This window comes from Jaculus jaculus, chromosome 1 (genome assembly GCF_020740685.1).
Source record: "Jaculus jaculus isolate mJacJac1 chromosome 1, mJacJac1.mat.Y.cur, whole genome shotgun sequence".
Taxonomy (NCBI): Eukaryota; Metazoa; Chordata; class Mammalia; order Rodentia; family Dipodidae; genus Jaculus; species Jaculus jaculus.
The window spans coordinates 142109074-142125479 of NC_059102.1; the positions used below are offsets into that span (position 1 = coordinate 142109074).

General features: G+C 45.8%; 1 protein-coding gene across 3 annotated transcripts in view; it reads right to left on the bottom strand.

Moving 5' to 3' along the window:
* Positions 1–16406, bottom strand: part of LOC101593628 (regulator of G protein signaling 3) — a 204278-nt gene that overhangs the window by 119970 nt on the left and 67902 nt on the right. Inside the window, exon 1 of one of the 3 annotated variants that reach the window (XM_045158617.1) lies at positions 15704–15871. The exons of 1 other annotated variant lie outside the window; for it this stretch is intronic. In XM_045158617.1, the coding sequence (XP_045014552.1) occupies positions 15704–15782 (79 nt within the window). In that variant the 5' untranslated portion in view covers positions 15783–15871. Of the gene's footprint in view, positions 1–15703; positions 15877–16406 lie in introns of those variants that run through there. One more of the 3 variants, XM_004662725.2, reaches the window with a different exon arrangement.

Here is a 16406-nt window from a genome sequence, read left to right on the forward strand (position 1 = left end):
TTCTGCTGAGAACAGGACTGGCAGGGGTGGGGGGCGGGGACAGACTCACTAGATGGCTCAGAAGGCGAAAAGTTCCTGTCTGGAGCCATTACTCAGCAGAGACCACTGGAAGATGAATTCAGACTCTCGGGATAGTCAAGGAGTCATGCTCAGAAAACAACGGAAGATGTGCGCTGTGCCCCATTGCTGGGTCTAAGGGTCAGCAGGCATGTGTCCCAGGAGAGCTCATGCCACTCCGGGGTGTGCCGAGAATACATCTATAAGAAACTCTCCTGGCTCACACGAAGTAGCAATCATCCTAAAACCCAATTTGTCCCCAAACCAACTGCTCAATTAAGAACAGCTGTGTGGTAAAGGTCAAAGGAAGGGGCTGCTGGGTGGGAGGGCTCAGGAGAGCTCAGTCAGAGCAGCGCTTGCCATGCAAGCATGAGGTCCTGAGTTCAATCCCCAGAACCCACATTTTAAAAATTCCAGGAGTAGTAGCCTATGGTTGTGCTCTCAGCACTGGGGAAACAGAGCAAGCGAATCCTTGGGCTCTCTGGCCACACAGTCTAGCCTATGTAGCTAGCTCCGGGCCCACAGGAGACCCTGTCTCAAAAAAGGTAGACAGTGAGCCAGACAAATGGCTCAGCAGTTAACAGCCCTTCCTACGCAAGCATGAAGGCCCGAGGGGAACAGAAACCACTGAGTTTGATTCCCTGACCCATGTAAACAGCTGAGCGTGGCCATGCACATCTGCATCCACATTCCTGTGAGGGAAGAGACCAGAGTATCACCCGGGCTCATGAAACCACCAAAACCCCGGAACCAATGAAGAAACATTGTCTCAAGGAAATAAGCTGACGAGCTGTGCATACACCACACACACACAACAACAACAACAACAACAACAACACATACATATGTATATGCAAAAAAGAAAAGATGGACAGTGCCTGAGGAGTGACACCGGAGTTTTCCCTCTGACCTCCTCAAACACATGCACATATGTGCCTATGTCCCCACCCACACACAAAAAGGTCCCAGGAAGGGTGATGTCAGGACAATGCACACAGGTGACATGGAGCCAGCTACTTTCCTCAGCCTCTATGTGGTTCTACCAGGTCCTCAGAAGGCCCCAGTCCACGCACAAAAGGTGCAGCCTGCTCTCTGCCCTCTAGAGGAGGAATGGCAGGCTGCAGTGTGTGCCTGACAGCTACTCAGCTCTTGAGCCACAGCCCTGGACACTGGACACTGGATTGAAGAGGAAGAATCTTGAGTTCCATTCAGATTCATCTGGTTCCTTTCTGGCTTGGGCTGCTGATCCTGGTAGAAGAAGGAAAGCTGATGATCCAAAGGGGCCAGAGCTACTGAGCCAAAATAAAAACTGATTGTCAAAAAAAAAAAGCCAGGTGTGGTGGTGCACTCTTTAATCCCAGCACTTGGGAGGCAGAAGAAGGAGGATCACCGTGAGTTCGAGGCCACCCTGACACTACATAGTGAATTCCAGGTCAGCCTGAACTACAGTGAGACCCTACCTCAAAAAACAAAACAAACAAGCAAAAAGAAAAAAAAAAAAACTGAATGCGAGCTGGAGAGATGGCTCAGTGGTTAAGGTGCTTGCCAGCAAAGCCTAAACCCCTTTCGTTTGACACTCTGCTTCCTGTAAAATCTGACACTAACATGGCATCCCAAACTGTTTTTCCTTCCAGAAACCTTGCACTACCAGCAGAAGTCTTCCATTCTACTCAGCACAAACTAAAACATTAGCATTCAGGTCTCTTGATGGGGGTAGATGCCTGGGGATCATTCCTAAGGGAGTGGTCCTTCCTGAGCAAGCCAGTGACTTCAAATTTCTGAATCCAGTCCCATCAGCAGCTGACCTTGGCTGACCCACAATGCTAGAAAAGCCGGCCATCATCCGACAGGCCTCAGACTCCAACACCCTGCAGCTTCCTGCACACAGCTCAGTGTTCAAAGCCACATGAAGTGCTGGCCTGGGTCAAGCAAGAGGAGAAGGCAGACAGCATTTGTTGAATGTTCACTCAGCACTGCATGCTTTTGATTTTTTTGTTTTCCCCAGGGAAAACGCTATGGGATAGTTGCTGCTTTGACTCCTCGCTTATACATACAGGCAAGGGACGCAAAGGTTAGGAGTTGTGCAAGCCACCCAGGCCACAGAGGCAGGGAATGGCAGGACTGAAGCCGGAATCTAGCGGTGGGACCCAGGGTAGCCACGACGGAGGGTTTAGCGTTTGTCCACAGGCCTCTGATGCTCTTCCTTTCATGGGCCAGTTCTCCACTCTGATGTAGGCTGGACTTAGTGGCTGGCTTATCATAAGCTGAATGAGACAGAGGTGAAAAGGGATGGCTTCCAAGAGTGGGGTATAATGGGAACTAAGGGTCCCTCTTCATTTTTCTTTTGTAACAGCTGTATTGGCTTAAACTTACCAAATGAAAACATATAATTCATTATCCTTTAGTATGTTCATAGGATTGGGCAGTCAGTCACTACTAACCTAGCCTTAGACCATGTTCATCTTTCCCTGAACAAAATCCCAAACTCAATTAGCAGTCACTCCCAATTCCCTCCTCCCCCAGGCCCTGTCAGCCACTAATCTACTTTCTGTCTCAGTGGATTTGCCTACTCTGGATGCTCAGCGTAATGGAATCATACAACATATGGGCTTTTGTGGCTCATTTCTTTTAATTTACTAGAATGTTTTCAAGGTTTACCCATGTTGCAGCCTGTATCAATACTTTATTCTTTTTATGGCAAAATAATATTCCATGGTGTGGATATACCGCCTTTTCTTTGTCCTTTCATTTTGGGATAAATAACTGAGTTGTTTCCACTTTGGAGCCACACACATGTGTACACACATGTTCACGTTGCTGGCAGAAACAAGAACCAAGAGCAGCTTGTGGGGCAGAAGGATTTATTCTGGCTTACAGATTCAAGGGGAAACTCTATGATCTCAGAGTAAAACAATAGCATTAGCAGACAGTGGACATCACCTCCTGGCCAACATCAGGTGGGCAATATCAGCAAGAGAGTGTGCCAAATACTGGCAAAGAGAAGCTGGCTATAACAACCATAAGCCTGCTCCCAACAATACATTACCCCTAGAAGGCTTTAATTCCCAAATTGGTACCAGCTGAGGACCTAGCATTCAGAACACATAAGTGTAGGGAAGATACCTGAATCAAACCACATTCTGCCCCTGGTCCCCATAAATTGATATCCATACATGATATAAAATGCAATGCATTCAGTCCAACTTTAAAAGTCCCCATAGTTTTTATCAACGCCAATGATGTTCAAACTTTCCCATAGTCCATGGTCTTTCAACTGAGCCGTAATACCAAAGACAAAACAAAACAAAACATAAACATTCACACTGCAAAAGATGCACTGAGCATAGCAAAGAAATATTCAGTCAATACAAGATTTAAAACAAACAGGGCAAACATCAAACTCTGTGCTCCAAGTCCAATAACTCTAGTCAGTGACAAATCTCCAAGTCCAATAATTCTAACCACTGACAAGTCTTCAGAGCTCCAATTCTGGCCCTCCAGCTAAGCTACTCACAGTCCTGGAAAACTTCATCCTGTGTTGGCAGCTCTCCTTGGCAGCCATCCCATAGTCCTAGCATCTCTACAGCAATCCACAGTTCATCTCACGGCTTCATCAGGTCTCCATGTGGGTAATCCAACAAGCCTGCTTCACACCACCCATAGCCATTTCCAAAATAAAAAACCATGTTGCAAATTCAATGACCTTCTCTTTCCCATATTTGTTATACTCCATAGTGCCAGGTAGGCTATCAATTTGTTAATCCACGGGGGAATAAAGCAGACTTTCAAGAATAGGACATTCCTCTAGCATTCAGGCCCCTTACTTCAAAAGAGTTCACATTCTTCCTGTTGTCCCAATGCAGATCAACTGGCCCAGTCTCAGTGTTTGAAATCTCTCTATTGCAGTCAGGTTTGCATTGCTGGTAGAAATCACCCAACCAAGAGCAGCTTGTGGGAGAAAGGGATTTATTTTGGCTTACAGACTCTAGAGGAAGCTCCACGATGGCGGGGGAAATAATGGCATGAGCAGAAGGTGGACATCACCCCCTGGCCAACGTAAGGTGGACAATAGCAACAGGAGAGTGTGCCAAACACTGGCATATGGAAACTGGCCATAACACCCATAAACCCACCCCCAACAATATACTCCCTCCAGGAGGCTTTAATTCCCAAATCTCCATCAGCTGGGGACCTAACTTCAGAATACCTAAGTTTATGGGGGACGCCTGAAACAAACACCACACTCTCATACAATTGCAGCAGAATGAGCAGCAATTTCAGACCAAAGATTTTTTTTTTTTTCTGTGCAATATACGTCTGTTCATACCCATTCATTTCTATGCAATGCAACCCTGCACAAGTTCTCAGGACACAGACATAACAGAAGCCTCTCACACAAACTGCTAGCCCAGTCCAAGCAAAGCTCTTTCTCGCCCTCATAAGCCAAACCTTGCAGTCCTTAGTTCTTACTGCATTCAGGTCTTTCAACTCTAACCAGAGGAGTTCATCAAGCTATACTTACAGCACTGCAAAGCATCTCTCAGACCAAGGTTTCAATTCCTTCCACACTCCTCCCTCAAGTCAGTTCCAAATGACCAAAGCCGCAATTAAGTTTCTAGCAGTAAAGACCCCACTCCTCTGGTACCAATTTTACTGTTGCAGTTAGTTTCACATTGCTGTCAGGAAACACCCGACCAAGAGCAGCTTGTAGGAGGAAAGGGTTTATTTTGGCTTACAGACTCAGGGTGGCAGGGGAAATGATGGCATGAGCAGAGAGGGTGGATACCACCTCCTGGCCAACATCAGATGAACAACAGCAACAGAGTATGCCAAACACTGGCAAGGGGAAGGTGGCTATAATACCCATAAGTCCACCCCCAACAAAATACCACCTCCAAGAGGATCCAGTTCCCAAACTGGAGCTAGCATTCAGAACATATAAGTTTATGGGGGACACCTAAATCAAACCACCACACTAGGAGTGGCATTGCTAGGTCAAACAGTACCTCTATTAACTTTTTGAAGGACTGCCACTCTTTTCTAAAGTGGCAATTCCATTTTACATTCCTGCTAACTGTGTACAGATATTCCAACTTTTCCTCATCATCTTCATCATTTGCTATTGTCTGTCTTTTTAAATGGGGCAATTCATTGTGGTTTTGCTTTTGGGGTTTTTTTTTTTGTCTTATTGTTTTGTTCTTTTTGTTTATTTATTTATTTATTTATTTTGTTTGGGGTGCTTGTTGTTTCAGTTTTGGGCTTGTTTAGGTTTTTTTATTTGTTTGTTTGTTTGGTTGGTTTTTTTTTTTTTCAGTATTAAGGATCAAACCCAGGGCAAGTAATGTATTATAAACTCTATTACCGCCTTCTTTTTACTTTTCATTTTGAGATAGTGTAACTAGGTTGCCCAGTGTGGCTTTGATCTCACTCTGTAGCCCAGACAGGCCTTAAACTTGCACGTCTCCTGCCTTAGTCTCCTAAGTTGAAAGGTTATACAGGCCTGTACCATCAGGCCCAGCTCTCCTGGGGGTTCTGACTGGCATGTCTCTAATAGTTGATATAATACTGAGAATCTTGTGCTATTCACCATTAACATAACTTCTTTGGGAAAATGCTTATTCCAATTCTTTGTCAATTTTGATTGGGTCATCCGTCATTTCATAGGGCTCACTGTGGCTTTCACATTTGTAGTGCTTGCTCAGATGGAAGGCAGCTGCTATGCCCTGAGGAAAGTAAAGCAGCACTATGAAGAGGACAAAATAGGTAGCAGTTTGCTGAGGGCTCCTGCCAAAGATCATGTGAATAGCCCGCTTGAGTAGGGACTCCAGCCCCAGTAATGTCTTCAGATAATTGAGGCCCTGGCTGACATCTTGTCTGCAGCCCTTTGAGAAAGTCTGGGAAAAACCACCCATCCCTCTAAGCAACTCCCAAATTCCTAACTCACAGAAATAGTGATAATGCTTCGTCTCTTCAGGTGACAAATTCTAGGATAAGTTGCTTCCACAATTAGGTCACTTAAATTTGATCTCAGTTCTGAGGCAATTTTTCAGTTTTAACCTGGATTAGAGTCAGACTCTACCTCAAAAAAAAAAAAAAAAGCCATAAATTTGCCAGGCATGGTAGCACACACCTTTAATCCCAGCACTTGGGAGTCAGAGGTAGGAGAATCAGCTGGAAGTACAGAATTACAAATAAATAAATAAAAATATGTTTTAAGGGCTGGAGGGATGGCTTAGCAGTTAAGGTGCTTGCCTGCAAAGCCAAAGGTCCCAGGTTCAATTCCCCAGGGCCCACGTAAGCCAAATGCACATGGTGGCGCATGTGTCTTGAGTTTGTTTGCAGTGGCTGGAGTTCCTAGCACACCCATTCTCTCTCACTCACTCACTTTCTCTCCCTCTTTGCCACTTTCTCTCTGTCAAATAAAGAAATAATATTTTTAATTAAAAAGCAAAACTACAGTTTATGATACAGCAGTTGGGCTGGCTCAGCGCTGGAGTGTTTGCCTAGCAAACAGGAGGCCCTGAGTACAAACCCTAGTACTGCAAAATAAATAAACAAACAAACAGAAGATACATCAGTATATTATAAGAAAGGAAGATCCTCTGGTTTTAGGTTTTTTATTTTCTTAATTTAAAAAATTTTGTGGATTTGAACCATTCCCACTGCCACTAAACTGCAAAATATGGAATTGTCCCATATTAACCCAAAGGCAGTCCAGTACATTTGTGTAACACTTTACCTGCAGAGCAAATAGCTTCCTTTTATGTATATTTGTATGCAATGCTATTATGTCTAAAACGTTCACATTATCCTGCCTTTTGTGGATTTGCTTTGCATTTTATTATGACAAATTTTTCAAATCACATAAATAAAGTCATATAATTTTAAGCCCAAAATTGCTAGTTTATAACATTTTATCAACTACCCAGCATCCTTACCTGCTTCATATTATAACTTTTTCTCCACTGTTATTTTTTATTATTACTTTATAATGATGAACATCTCTTATGTACTTGCTAATAGCTTTATACTACACAAAGGAATCCATAAGTTATTTTTATTATGTTTTATATTTGTGTTATTTTTTTTAACTGTCAAGTAACATTTTCCAGTAAACTAGGCTTAAATTAGAAAACAAGAGAAGAAGCATGGAGCTATGAGCAAAGCATGTATTCTGTACTGTGAATGCCAGTCCCACCAGCAAACAGTGAGAAATATAACAATAATGCACTTCTAGCAGGGATATGAGAACTAATATGTGTAAAGGACCTGGCAACAGATGGTACTCCCAATTAAAATGAGACTGAAGAGAGAGAAGAGGAAAAAGAAAAAGATAATCTCTGGGGCTAGGAAGATGGCTCAGTAGGTAAAGTGCATGTGGACCTGAATTCGAATCCCTGGCATCCACAAAAATCTCAAAAAATAAGGTGGAAGCTGGGCATGGTGGCATACGCCTTTAATCCCAGCACTTGGGAGGCAGAGTTAGGAGGATTGCCATGAGTTCGAGGTCACCCTAAGACTACGTAGTGAATTCCAGGTCAGCCTGAGCTACAGTAAGACCCTACCTCAGAAAACCAAGAAAATAAAAAGAATAATCCAGGCATGGTGGCACACACCTTTAATCCCAGCACTTGGGAAGCAGTGGTAGAAGGACTGCTGTGAGTTCAAGGCCACCCTGAGACTACAGAGTGAATTCCAGGTCCACCTGAGCTAGAGTGAGACCATACCTAAAAAATAAATAAATAAATAAATAAAAATAAAAAGAATAAGGTGGAAACTGAGGAAAACATCTATTGTCACCCCCGACCTCCACAGATACACATGTACACACACGCGAACAGACATGCACACACATCACACACATACAAAAAAATCTGAAAAATTAGGGGATCTGTGTCAGATACTTCCACTTCAGGGATGACAGACACACTAAAGGAAACTAGAAAGGTCAGTCAAAATACTTAATAACATCTTCATAGATCTATAACAAGATACAAAGAAATAGGACAGGATAGGGTGGGGTATATAGGCCTATGGAAGTATGACTAGTGCTTTCCCAAGTTCAGGATCAAGGAGCAGGGTTGGAGAGGAGCACTCACCATGAACCAGGGTTCTTCTATGCCCCCACCTTTGTACTGGAACCCTAAAGCTTTTCCCCTTAGAAACAAGGTAGACAGACATAGTTCTCCAGAGACTGAAGCTCAACTTCAAGTAATCTCAATCCCTGACAGATTGAATTAAGATAATCCTGGGAGCCAGGCACAGTGACTCATACCTATAATCCCTACATTTGAGAGGTTGAGGCAGGAAGGTCACAGGTTCAAGCTCAATCCGGGCTGTAGAGAAAGTCCCTGTTCTAAGATAGAACAAGCTGGGTGTGGTGGCGCACGCCTTTAATCCCAGCACTCGGGAGGCAGAGGTTCAAGGCCAGCCTGAGACTACATAGTGAATTCCAGGCCAACCTGGGTTAGAGCAAGACCCTATCTCAAAAGAAAAGAAAGAAAGAACAACTCATCCAAAACTGCTAGTGACCCCAGCCAGCACCTAAAAAGCAAAAGAAAATCTTTTTGTAAGGTGCAAATGAAGAAGAGTGGTAACCCTACACCCAGCCTTTACATGGACAGCACACCTAACACTGAAGACTCAGCAGGGAGGGAAAGAGCTTGGTGAGTAATCCCATCAACCTGATGGAATTTAGAATCACCACAGAAAATCTAGAGCTCGTCTGGGAGGGGTTTTCTCAATTTGGTGGAGGCAGGAAGAACCAGCCTAAAGATGGGCAGCACTGCTCCATGGGTTGGGGTCAGGGTCCTGGACTGCACAAAAAGAATAAAGTTGGAAAAGCACCAGCATTCTACCTTCTTGCTCCCTGGTTGTGGACACAAAATGACCAGTTTCTTCACGCTCTTACGGCGATGGCCCCCTCGCCATGATGGACTGTTCCCTTGATCTGTGAGCCAACATGAACCCTTCCTTCCTCCAGGTACTTCACGGGCTTTGTCACAGCATGAGAAAGGTACCTGACACTGCAGGATGGAAAAGGACGACGCGGAGAAATACCGTGACTGGGTAGCTGTGTCAGCACCAGAAGAAGCAGTCTGTATTGCTACTGAAAATAAAAAGAACATTTAGTGAAAGCAGACTTCATAACAGAAGTTTCTACACATTAGGAAGAGAATAATTATGAATCTATATGTTTAGGGGCTGGAAAGATGGCTTGGCAGGTAAGAACATTTGCCACAAAGGCATGAGAACCTGAGAGTAACTGACTCACCCTGAGTTTGATTCCCCAGCACCCACATATACAAATGGGTGTCACTATACACACCTGTAACCCCAATCCTGTGAGGAACCAGCCTGACCAAAAGGAGAAGCTTCAGATTCTATGAGAGACAGTTTCAAGAAACCTGGATGTGGATAACTGGAAGAGGAGGACATACCATGTTCTCCTCTGGCTTCCAACAACAGTGAACAGGGGGCACACACATCTGCACACACGTGGACACACAACACATACCATACCACATACACATGCAAACAAGACTGTATTATTTTAACATAACAGCAAATAAATAAAGGCAAACTGACAACTACAATGAGAAATTGGTAAGTTTATAATTATAGAAGAAATTTTAACATACCTCATTGGTAATTGATAGAACAAAGGGGGATGGAATCAACAAGGATATAGACTTTTGGAATAGCATACTAAGTCTGCTTGACCTGCACTTGATTGACATACTCAAAGAATAATTCTTTTCAAGTACATACAAGGCAATCATAAAAATCTAGACTTTCGGTTGGGCCACCAAGAAAACCTCAATGAATTTCAAGGGGATGGACTCTGACCAAAACACAAAATATCAATAAAAATATTACTATTGTCTGACTCAGTGGCCGTATCCACAATCCCAGCATTCAGAAGGCTGAGAAGCAAGAAGGCTGTGAGTTGGAGATCTGCCTGAGCTACAAAGTGAGAGACTGCTAAAAATAACATAACATAATAACATTCAGCATGAGTACCTGAGTTCAGATCCCCAGCCCCAAGTAAAAAGTCAGGCACTGTGACAGGCATTTGTAACAGCCATGCCTATAGGTGAGAAAAGAGGCAGAGACGGGAGAATCTTCTGGAAGCTTGGGGGTCAGCAAGCTTGGCAGAAGCAGCAGTGAACATGAGACCCAGGCTCAAAGAAATAGAAGGCAAGAGCTGGGCGTAGTGGCGCACGCCTTTAATCCCAGCACTCATGAGGCAGAGGTAGAAGGATCACCATGAGTTTGAGGCCACCCTGAGACTACATAGTTAATTCCAGGTTAGCCTGGACCAGAGTGAGACCCTGCCTTGAAAAACAAACAAAAAAAAATAGAAGGCAAGGACCAACACCTGAGAGCTGTCCTCTGACCTCCATATGTGCACTGTGTGGCATGCGTGTGCTCACACTCACACACACATCATACAAAAATAAATACAAATAACATAAAAATAATAACATGCATATTACTACACATTTCCTATTATTTATAAATTAAGAAATATGCTTCCAAGGCTGGAGAGATGGCTTAGCGGTTAAGCGCTTGCCTGTGAACCCTAAGAACCCTGTTTCAAGGCTCAATTCCCCAGGACCCACATTAGCCAGATGCACAAGGGGGCGCACACATCTGGAGTTTGTTTGCAGTGGCTAGAGGCCCTGGTGCGTCCATTCTTTCTATACATCTGCCTCTTTCTCTGCCTGTCACTCTCAAATAAAATAAATAAAAATAAACAAAAAAAATTTTTAAAAAGAAATATGCTTCCAGAGAATATGGAAATAGAAATGGCCATGAAAACTAGAAAATATTTTAACTGAATGACAAGGAAAGAACTACATATTCTAGATAACAGTGATATTCAAGCTCTGACTAGTGAAAGTTACAAAGGCACATACTAAATCACTGAAATGCATGTCGCTGTGGGGACACTTCTCTGCATGTGCGCAATACATCATAATAAGAACATACACCCAGAATTGAGAAATAAGACAAGGGCTGTCAACCCTGAGAAATCTCTCAATGCCCCAAAGCAGCTGGACTCCAAATAACAGAAAATTCAACCAATGCCACAGACCTTGCTCAGCAAATTGTGAGCTCCCCAGAAGTGGATGAGTTTCCTGAGCCAAGCCTAAGAGTCTGCCAGGCTGTGAGCAGCAAGAACCCAGGACTGACGGAACACAAAGGCCTCCAGGTCAGAGCCTGACCTTACCCTGCCCCACACAGGAAGCAGCTGACAGGCATGGGTTCCCAAGCTTCGCTCTCACTGCAAAAAATGGATTACTTTTTCCTCTGTGGCTTCCAATGAGAGGCAGAAAAAGGTAGAATAGGGTTCTAATTAACATATGTTGCCATTCATTGGGAGTGACATTTCTAAAGAGAAGTGGGTGGTGTCATACAATGGAGAATTAAAGTGTTTTCAAGCCAGGTGGGGGGGTGCATGCCTTTAATCCCAACACCCGGGAGGCAGAGGCAGGAGAATCCCTGTGAATTTGAAGCCAGCCTGGTACTCCACAGTGAATTCCAGGTCAGGTTGGACTAGAGAGACACCCTACCTCAAAAAAAAAAAAAAAGTCCTGGGGCATTTTAGAAATGGCTTAGCAGTTAAAGTACTTGCCTGCAAAGCCTAAGGACCCAGGTTCAATTCCCCAGTACCCATGTAAGCCAGATGCACAAGGTGGCACGTGCATCTGGAGTTCATTTGCAATGGCTAAAGGCCTGGTGTGCCCATTCTCACTCTTTCTCTCTCTATCTTTCTCTCTCTCTCTCTCTCTCTTTCCCTCTCTCTGTCTCTAATAAATAAACAAACAAACAAACAAATAAAAACTTAAAAAAGAATGACACTGGCTCCATATGCAGGTGCACACAGGTGCATGCACACCTGCACATATGCATGCATGCATACCCCACACAAATGCACACACACAAAAAATTTCATGGCAGCATTATTCCTAACAGCCAGAACTGAAAACAACCCAATGCCAAGCAACAGATGAATAAACAAAATGTGAAAAATAACAGATTGTTGTTTAGCCATTTAAAAAAAAAAAGCTACATGAGGGCTGGGGAGATGGCTCAGCAGTTGAAGAGCTTGCCTGTAAAGCCTAAGAACCTGAGTTCGATTCCCCAGAACCCATGTAAAGCCAGATATACAAGGTGACACATGTGTCTGAAGTTCATTTGCAGTGGCTGGAGGCCCTGGCACCCCCATTCTCTCTCTATCTGACTCTCTTTCTCTAAAATAAAAAATAAAGCTACATGAGCAAACCTTGAAATTTTTCCAAGTAAAAGAAGTAGTTATAGAAAACCACATAGGGTTCCACTTATATAAAATGCCCCCAAAAGCAAATGTATTTACACAGTAAGTGCATTAGTGATTGTTTGGGGCTAGGGATGAGGGAGGACTGAGGGTTGAAAGTAATAAGCTAGAGCTGGAGAGATGTCTTAGTGGCTAAAGAGCTTGCCTGCAAAGCCTAGGGACCAAGTTCGATTCCCCATTACCCAAGTAAGTCGGATGCACATAGTGGCACATGTATCTGGAGTTTGCTTGCAGTGCCTACATGCCCTGGCGTGCCCATTCTCTCCCTCCCTCTTTTTTTTTTTTTTTTTTTGGTGGTTTTTGGAGGTAGTGTCTCACTCTGGTTCAGGCTGACCTGGAATTCACTATGTAGTCTCAGGGTGGCCTCGAACTCTCGGCGATCCTCCTACCTCTGCCTCCCAAGTGCTGGGATTAAAGGCATGCGCCACCACGCCCGGCTTCTCCCTCCCTCTCTTAATCTCTCTCATAAATAAATAAATAAACTGAAAGTAATAAGCTAAAAGGTATGATGTTTCTTCCTGAGGGGATGAAAATGGTTTAAAATTGATTCCAATAATAGTTGTACAACTTTGTGACTCTACCAAAACATGGAAGTGTACTTCCTGGAATGTATATGTGTGTGTGATGTGTATGCATGTTCATATATATGTGGTTCACATATGTGTGGAGGTGCTTCCATGTAGAGGCTGGAGGTTGACGTCAAGTGTCTTCCTCTTGCACTCTCTCTTACTTACCGAGATAGGTGCTCTCACTTGAACCCAGAGCTCACTGATTTGGCTAATGCAGCTAGCAAGCTTATCCCAAGGACCCCCTGGCTCCACCTCCCCAGCACTGGATCACAGGTGGGCCACCATACTTGCCTGCCACATGTAGGTGCTGGAGGTCCAAACTTGAGTTTTATCTCCCCAGCCCCAAACTGTACACTTTAAATGAGTACAGGTGGTCCACATTGGTGACCAAAACTGACCCCCCATAGCTCCCAAATCTGACCGATGGTCAAAGTACTTCTATGACTTCTTAAAAGTATAGATTCTTAGGCGCTCCCCCAGACCTATTAAGCAAGGGATCTGTGTTTTATCCCACTTCCAGGAGTGGGGTATGATTCCATGGTAGAATACTTGTGTAGGATTGGGACACCGGCTTCAGCCAAGAGAGAGGGGGCAGGGAAAGACTCACAAGATGCTTCCGATATTTGGTAACAACTAACAGAAATCTTCATGAGCAAACAAGCTAAGAACACTCTGTGTAGCCCTAAAAAGAGTCACCCTGGCAAATGGATCCCAGGAAAGAGAGCTAATACAGGGAATAGAAGAGAACTTCTCAAACATGTAAATTAGTGTCCTCAGAAAGATCTGAAAGAAAACTGCATCAAAAAAGAGCAGGTTGCTGCCACCTCGGTCCCAGCTCTCCCTCTCTCTCCCTCTCCCTCTCTTTTTCTCCCTCTCTCTCTCTCTCTCTCTCTCTCTCTCTCTCTCTCACACACACACACACACACACACACACACACACACACACGCTACTGGTTCAAGCAGTATATCCACTGATACCCATCAGACCCAACCCTGAAGCCATGACTGGTCAAGGGGATCCACACCCTGCTAGGCCTGGATCTTCCCCAGATCTAGCAGAGAGATTAGTTCAGCAGTATAGCACACAGTGATATAAGGAAATATTCACATCGTCCCAGTAATGACAAGGAATGGGTTTCCAAAGTGTTTGAACAATTTGTGAAGGAATGGGGAGAAAGAACAGTGAAATATATTAACTTTATTTGCTGTTGAATTTGGATATGGAAGATAACAACTCCCAGATACTCTTTCCTGACCACCTTGGATCATTCTGGAAAGAATTCTCATCTCATAGAGTCTGAATCTACTGCAGGATGAGCATGTAGGGTTGGGAGCACTAACTGAGACAAAGCAGGTAAGTAACACAGAGTTTAGTGAGAGCTCAGGGAATGCTGCCTACCTAATTGCTCTCCTCACTATCCTCCAACAACTGGACCAGGGAATTCCAGGAGGCCAGATCGCAGCCCACCCCCAGGAGCCAACCCTCTGCTGTTCCATCACTCCCTCTCGCCATAGAGGTGGAAAAAAAAATAGTAGGTTGTGAAGAGCCAAGGATGTGCACTGCTCTGGAGTAAGCTTGACAGTAAGGAAGCCAAGAATTCCCTTGAGGGATTAATTCCTTGGTTGCTCTGCCTTTGAAACTGCCTCAACCTTTGAAAGGAAAATGTATGCAAGTTTAAAAAAAAAAAAAAAACTCTTAAACCAGGCGTGGTGGCTCACGCCTTTAATCCCAGTACTCGGAAGGCAGAGACAGGAGGATCACAGCGACTTCGAGGAGGCAGAGGCAGGAGGATCACAGCGACTTCGAGGCCACCCTGAGACTCCATAACGAATTCCAGGTCAGCCTGGGCTAGAGTGAGACCCTACCTCAAAAAAAAAAAAAGAAAAGAAAAGAAAAGAAAAAGAAAAAAAACAGCTCTTGCTCTGTCCACAAGGCTTGTGCTCAGGTGACAAGTCTCCCACCGGCTCATGGGAGATTATCCTCTGTATGGGTCCACGTCTTTGTAGAGGAAGAATAACCCATCCTGGCAGGGGGTTGAAGGACCAGGGAGGAAATGAAGAGCTGGGCAGGGCCATGTGGCTACTTGGAAGGCCAACTTTGCCCAGGGCTTCACAAGAGCTATTGCCCAGCTGGGATTTGGGGAAACTCTGTCTGCAGCCTTGAGCCCTGTAGTGGGACCTACTGCCCTTTGCTGTTCCCCTCAAGCCTTGGGGTGGGGATGGGGGGCCGAAATGCTGGTATGGTCTGTTTTGGAGGACAGACTACTCCCATCTCCACTATGAGTCAGATACTGGATAAGAAGTCAGATCACAGCCTCCTAAGTGGACCACAAAAAGACAAGGCCACCTGGACTGACCCCGTATCTGTCCAGTCCCTGGGCCAAAAGAAGCTAGTGAATGAGCTCCCCAGAGGCAGTAACCAGACCCTGATTTAACCTGATCTGCTCGCTAATAGGGAGCTCCGTGGTTACAAATGGGACTCTACAACATTAACTGGAGCGTGATTGTTCCAGCCAAGTGAGGCAGAACCAAGTGCAGCTGGTCCTGGGCAGGGCAGCAGGTGGTGCCCAGCGGCTTGCTCCGTCTGGAGGGGAACCTGAAAAGGCGTCCGGAGTAAAATGAACACCTTCTGGGAGCCTCACTATAACCATGTGAGGTTGCTTTATTTTGGGGGGGGGCGGGGTGCTGAGAGCAGAGGAAGCAGCCCCTGGCAGCGTGCCCCAGAGCCACTTACCAAAGGTGGTGAGGTAGAAGGACAAGTCCGGATGGGCGCGCCGGCTCCCTAGGGAGACCCGGTGCAGGGAGTGCTCCATGGTGTCCCCGCGGGAGCCAGAGGGGCGCCTGTAACCCGAGGCTGTGTTGTGCGGGGTCACCCGGACAGCAGGCCCGCCCGCCCGCCCGCGCGTGTGCCAGCGTCTCCCGGGCTGCAGAGGCCCGGCGGCGGCACCGCGCTCGGGAACGGCGGGCGCGCCGGGCCCTGATTGGCCCGCGCTGGTTTGAATGAGGAGATTTCCACCTGACGGAGCCGGCGCGGCCCGAACGGGGGAGGCGTGGGCTCCCGGGGCAAGGACACCGCCACCCGCCTCCAGAGCTGGCTCCTTCCTGGGTGATCTGGTAGGACCGGGTAGCTTGCCCTGGGACCCCTGGCTTGTGCACCTGCGCTTCTAGAAGTACCGACGCCGCTGGGAACCAGCGGCCTGGCTTTCCCACTGGAGCGGGCTAGGCCTGCTCGCCCAGGTCCCCCCAAAGTGCAATTAGCTGGGTTTGTGACTGGCTAAGAAGCCCAGACCTGTAATCACCAGACCAGAGCCGGCAGGGCCAAGGAGCGCTCTCCTGGCCTAGGGTATGGGAAGGCTCTCTCTGCACTTGGACGGGCTGCCCCGCGCCAGGCTGCAGCGCCTTGCCTGCCAGCCTGGATTGCTCTCTTGAAGCTCCTC